This window comes from Colobus angolensis, unplaced genomic scaffold (assembly GCF_000951035.1).
Source record: "Colobus angolensis palliatus isolate OR3802 unplaced genomic scaffold, Cang.pa_1.0 Scaffold1, whole genome shotgun sequence".
NCBI classification, from domain to species: Eukaryota; Metazoa; Chordata; class Mammalia; order Primates; family Cercopithecidae; genus Colobus; species Colobus angolensis.
Window position 1 is genome coordinate 3,590,356 of NW_012110918.1, and position 6,394 is coordinate 3,596,749.

At 40.6% G+C, this 6,394-nt stretch overlaps 1 protein-coding gene across 1 annotated transcript in view; it reads left to right on the plus strand.

Moving 5' to 3' along the window:
- The window catches only part of BPTF (bromodomain PHD finger transcription factor), a 178,463-nt gene that overhangs the window by 150,430 nt on the left and 21,639 nt on the right, over window positions 1-6,394 (plus strand). The window contains exons 24-25 of the mRNA XM_011931095.1: window positions 763-1,094; window positions 5,383-5,575. Coding sequence (XP_011786485.1) covers window positions 763-1,094; window positions 5,383-5,575 — 525 coding nt within the window. The remainder of the gene's footprint in view (window positions 1-762; window positions 1,095-5,382; window positions 5,576-6,394) is intronic.

Consider the following 6,394-nt stretch of genomic DNA (forward strand, 5'->3'; position numbering starts at 1 on the left):
TGGCGAAACCCTGTTTCTACTAAAAATACAAAAAAATTAGCTGGGTGTGGTGGCACATGCCTGTAATCCCAGCTGCTCGGGAGGCTGAGGCAGGAGAATCACTTTAACCCAGGAGGCGTAAATTGCAGTGAGCTGAGATTGCGCCATTGATGAGAGCAAAACTCCTTCTCTAAAAGTATACATATGAAAAGAAAGTATCTTTTAAAAAAAGAAAATAGTGTGTTATGTTGCCCAACTCTCCCTGCAGTCTGAAATTCTAGACATAGGAGCATCATAATAAACAAGGCAAATCTGCCTCTTTTCTGCTTTATTCTGGTCAGACCACATTTTCAGTCTCAAGGCCAGTTCATGTCCAGTCTCACTGTAAGGACAGAGAGCAAGAGCAACTAGAAGAAAGCAGCCAGCGGGTGAGGATGCTTGCAATCACCTTCTGAGCAACCACAGAAAGAGCCCAGATGGGACAGGGGCAAGCCAGGAGGGACGCTCTTCCTAGCCACTTGGCTCATCTTTCAGTCAACTCTCCTTCGAAGATAACTAGCATCTTTCTAGTTGTTCTTACATAGTCTTCATTTTCTGTTTCTAAGTGTCTGAGTTGGGTTTAAGATACAAGAAAACTCTTGTTTGCAACTAACTAAAATTCTCTCACATTAGACTGAACTGTGGAGCTACTTTGACAAGAGTGGGTAATGTACCATCTTCTGGCCAGATCATGCATTTACATGACTCTAATGATAGTCTTGTATTGTCTTTAATTGACAACAGGAAGAGCTGAAGAGAGACCTGAAAATTAAGAAAGAAAAAGACCTGATGCAGGTGGCTCAGTCCACAGCAGTAGCTGTACCCTGCCCCCCAGTGATGGCAGCTCCTCCAGCCCCTCCAGCCCCTCCACCTTCACCTCCCCCTCCACCTGCTGTGCAACACCCTGTCCTGTCCACACCCACCATACCTGCTGCTTCCCAGAAGAGGAAGGGGGAAGAGGAAAAAGACTCAAGCTCAAAGTCCAAGAAAAAGAAAATGATCTCTACTACCTCAAAGGAAACTAAGAAGGACACAAAGCTTTACTGTATCTGTAAAACGCCTTATGATGAATCTAAGTGAGTAGATCTTTTTGAGCTCTAGTTTTTTGTCTTGAAAGTTTAGCTGTAAAATTGAGTTTTGAAGAAAATGAATATTTTGGGAGTGATATAAATGAAAATATTAAATTTAAGAGTAATGTTTCATCCATGGTCTTGCATGTGATATTCTTACCATTGACGCTAGTAAAGTAAAATTTGCTATTTCACGTGTTTGTGATTGTCCTTTGTTATATTCTTTTCTGTCAAAAACAAGCTTTCTGTTGCTCTTTTGCTTTCTCCTCTTCCCTCTGAATTAACTCCAAATCAGCGAGTAATTGATGTCTGGAGAAGGACGTGTATTACTGTTGCCCAAAATGGAGAGCATCCTTTCTGGGATCTGTTCAAAGCCCTGTGAATACATGAAATCCTGGAAACCATTTGAACATCAATGGTCAGAGGTTTTGAATTTGAGTGGTTTGGTTTCTTAATTGTTTTATTTTAGGCAGTTGTTTTTTGTATTAAAATACTGCAATTCATATTTTTGTCAAAGTTTCCACTTTCTTATCAGAGACAAAAGCCAGAAAAATACAAAAAGTGTTCCATTCCTCAAGCATAACGTCCAACAATTTGGCAGCTGGAAGCTGGAAGCTGTTTTTGACAGTTGTGACTTGTATAAAGAAGATTATAGAGGCACTAAACCATAAATGTAGTTTCATTTTTTGGTCATTAATATCATTTTACAAAATATTTAACTTCTACTTTGAACATTAAAATGTAGTCCAGCTTTTTAAAGCCACAGTTAACCACCATACTTTTTACAGGACCAAAAAGTTTGATTGTGCTTTAAAAAATGATCATTTAGAATCAATTAATTAGAATTAGGAATGCTCAGTGCCTGCCTTAAGTGGATACCTAATTGATTCCTGAAATAAAATTGTGGTCCCTTTAATGATGTTCAGATTGCAACATGGAAGCTGCTTTGGTGGCGCTAAATGATCATCTGTTTGCAAATGCCAAATGAAAACTTTTTGTTGGCAGATTGAGCTGTGTGCTGAATTAAACACAAATCAATTTAGGCATCTTCGCTTTTCATTATCTTACCTCATTGGAAATTATACATAATGTAAACAGTAGAACCTGATTCACTGATCTTTTTTCCTTAGTTTAATACAAGTGTGCCTCACTTTAAGCACAACATATTAAATGATTTCTGAAACAGAAGTTTCCTTACTTTTTCAGTTAAAAAGATTTGCTTACAGAACTTCTTTAAATAACAAGGCTTCTTTGGCCTGTTCAGAGTATTCAGATCACAGAAATTGATTTCACACACAACTTCTTTGAAATACCTACATTGCATAAAATGAGGCACACAGATACATGCGCCCATTCCATTGAGATTGCCTCATTATTTTGTGTTATTTTATATTTTTCATTTTGTCATTATTAACACTTTAGTATACCAGGTTCATTCACTCTCTATTTTAGTTGAGATGAGTTAGTGTTTCTAAGGAGTGTTTCATAATCTCTTGTCCCAAACTAGGCTGGTTTGGGAATCCAGTGAGAATGACTGAAAACTGAAATTCAAGTCCTGAACATCCTTCCAGAACATAGCCTATCACTCTGTGGAGATAACACACAAAATATCTCAGGAGGACCCCCACCTGTGGAAGTGAAAATCATGTGAGAGTCATAGTTCAAAAGAAAAAAGTGCTGGGCACTGTGGCTCGTGCCTCTAATCTCAGCACTTTGGGAGGCCGAGGCAGGAGGATCACTTGAGCCCAGGTATTTGAGACCGGTCTGGGCAACATAGGGAGATCCCGTCTGTACAAAAAAAATTGGCCAGGTGTGGTGGCTCACGCCTGTAATCCCAGCACTTTGGGAGGCCGAGGTGGACGGATCAGCTGAAGTCAGGAGTTCAAGACCAGCCTGGCCAACATGGCGAAACCCCGTCTCTGCTAAAAATGTAAAAATTAGCCAGATGTGGTGGCACACACCTGTAATGCCAGCTACCCGGGAGGCCAAGTCAGGAGAATCGCTTGAACCTGAGAGACTGAGGTTGCAGTGAGCCAAGATCATGCCACTGCACTCCAGCCTGGGAGACAGAGCAAGGCTCCATTAAAAAAAAAAAAAAAAGCCGGGCCTGGTGGCGCACGCCTGTAGTCCCAGCTACTCAGAAGGCTGAGGTGGGAGGATCTTGTGAGCCCGGGAGGTCCAGGCTGCATGAGGCCATGATCCTGCCCCTGCCCTGCAGCCTGGGCTATACAGCAAGACAAAAGAAAACAGTTAGTGGTAACAGGTTAAACTACATAACCATATATTATTCCTTCACATTCATGAAGCAGGTCAATTTGAAGCTTGAGGATGACTTCCATTCCTCTAGGCGAATCTACCAAGAAATGCCTTGGTAGAGCTAAGAGTGCCAATGGTGTCAGCAAGGCCAGGCTGGTTCCCTGTGATTCATGGTAATTCTCACTATGACTTTGACATGGTGTTCCTACACTGTGCCTATCAACACTTGCAGGCACACTGTATAAGTGTTTCTTACATTTACTCTTCCTTTTGTCATTAGGTCTTTTATTACAGAGGCCACTCTGCACTCCACAATCACACACTTACACAGCTCCGCCTTGCCAAGCAGTGTAGACCCTCACAGGTTTCGGATAACTATCCTTGCATTGTTCTCCACACCTTGTCCCCGGTGTTGAACTGAAGCAGCTCCTTCCACATTCCCTGCTCATTAATTAGCCAGCCACTGTCCACATTGTCACAAACATTACATTAACAGGAAAACTGGCCCATGCCATATTCCATTATGAGAGGTTATTTTTAATTCGATTAAATTCCAATGTTTATTCAGAAAACCTGGTAGAGATTGAATTGCTCTATGTACCTTTCTTAGTTTTCTTCTTCATCTCATATTTTGACCATTTATCTTCTACACCTGGCTGACCTGCATGTTCCTTGTAGTGTAACTTCTACTTGGTGTTTGCGCGTTGCTTTGTTTTCAAATTTAAATTGTAAGATACATTTTCAAACCTATCTAAGAAATAGCCCTGATATTGAAATGGCTTCTGTGGAATAGGTTTGACAGATGTAAGTCTTTGATTCTTTGGCTTTGGTTTTTGTGCCTGTTACAGTTTTACACACATTCATTCAGAGGAAGACATTACCATCAATGTGTTGTTTCTTTTTTCAAATTCCAGTATGTTTTTAAAGACCCATATTTCACTAAGCAGTGTACTTGTTGAAACTGATGTGAGTGACTTTATGTGTCCACACGTGATAGAGCATCAGATACTGGAGTTTGCCAGGGGTAGAATGGTTGGATTCAGGAATGTTTAGCTGACTCATTGCAGGAAGTTATCCTATAAAAAAGTGAAGCAAGGCAGGGAAGACAGATTTAAGTACCATTGCAGCTCAAAATGACAATTACATTGTCATTTTCATTGTGAATACTTTTAGGTTCTATATTGGCTGTGATCTTTGTACTAACTGGTATCATGGAGAATGTGTTGGCATCGCAGAAAAGGAGGCTAAGAAAATGGATGTGTACATCTGTAATGATTGTAAACGGGCACAAGAGGGCAGCAGTGAGGAATTGTACTGTATCTGCAGAACACCTTATGATGAGTCACAGTGAGTTCTGATAAGAGCATCATATTTAATAATTTAGGAAGCCAAATTGCTCTGACTGGTTACTTATTTATTTTAAAATAAAAAGCAGATTTTTATACATTTGATATACACTTACATTACAAATTCCTTTTCATTTTTCTCTTTTTCCCTACCCTTCAAATTTTATCTTGTAGTGAATGTTTGAGACACATTGGGGAAAATGTGGTTTAATGGTAGATTTGATTCTTCAATATGTAACATAGAAATTAATGAGATTAAAGTAGCCTGAATTGTTTGGATTTTATCAGTGTTTGAAATGGTGCTTTATTGTAGGTTAGAAAAACACTAATATGGGTACAAGCTCTGAGACTCTGTTATTAGCTTATAGGATTTTGAACTCCCATATGGTACAGTACTAGTTGAAAGATTTTTGGCTTCGTTTTCAGCTTTAAAATCAATTAAATGTTCCATATTTATCTTTAAATTTGTTCTCTAATATTACACAGTGTTCTTATAAATTTTTTTACTGCTTGTTCTTAACATCAAAAAATACTAAATTAATGTACTGGAATGCCAATCTTGAAAGTATTAAAACCATAATACTAAAACTATTTTGTATCCCAGGGTTTAGCAAATTTTCAGGTGCATGCTTTATTATAAGTAACATCATCCCATCTGTTTTGAACTCACATTTCCATTTCGGATCTTACAGATTTTATATTGGCTGTGATCGGTGTCAGAATTGGTACCATGGGCGCTGCGTTGGCATCTTGCAAAGTGAGGCAGAGCTCATTGATGAGTATGTCTGTCCACAGTGCCAGTCAACAGAGGATGCCATGACAGTGCTCACGCCACTAACAGAGAAGGATTATGAGGGTTTGAAGAGGGTGCTCCGTTCCTTACAGGTGAGACCCCTCTGTGTGCAGCATTTGAAAATGAAATCAGCCAGCATAATTTTGGAAAGATTTCTAGGATTTCAAGTTTCCAGTCTTAGAGTGATTATTTACTGACTCCCAGCTAGTCTAGTGAAGTGCCTGACAAACTTCAGTCCTTCATGTGCCAGTGTCATGAGCTTTACCATATCCCTACACCACCTCAGCTTATCTCACACTCACAAGAATGTTGACATGACTCACTTCTTTATACATTTTATTTTTAAAGAAACTTCCTCTCACCCCCGTGGATTGAGAAGCAGTATGATTAGATTATAGTTATTCTTGGCCAGGCGCAGTGGATCACACCTGTAATCCCAGCACTTTGGGAGGCCGAGGCGGGTGGATCACAAGGTCAGGAGATCAAGACCATCCAGGGTAACACGGTGAAACCCCGACTCTACTAAAAATACAAAAAAGCCGGGCCTGGTGGCGCATGCCTGTAGTCCCAGCTACTCGGGTGCTGAGGTGGGAGGATCACATAAGCCTGGGAGGTCCAGGCTGCAGGGGGGCCGTGATCCTGCCCCTGCTCTGCAGCCTGGGCTATACAGCCAGACAAAAGAAAAAAATAAGTTAGTGGTAACAGGATAAACTACATAACCATATATTATTCCTTCACATTCATGAAGCAGGTCAATTTGAAGCTTGAGGACGACTTCCATTCCTCTAGGTGAGGCATTCCTCAAGAAATGCCTTGGTAGGGGCCGGGCGCGGTGGCTCAAGCCTGTAATCCCAGCACTTTGGGAGGCCGAGACGGGCGGATCACGAGGTCAGGAGATCGAGACCATCCTG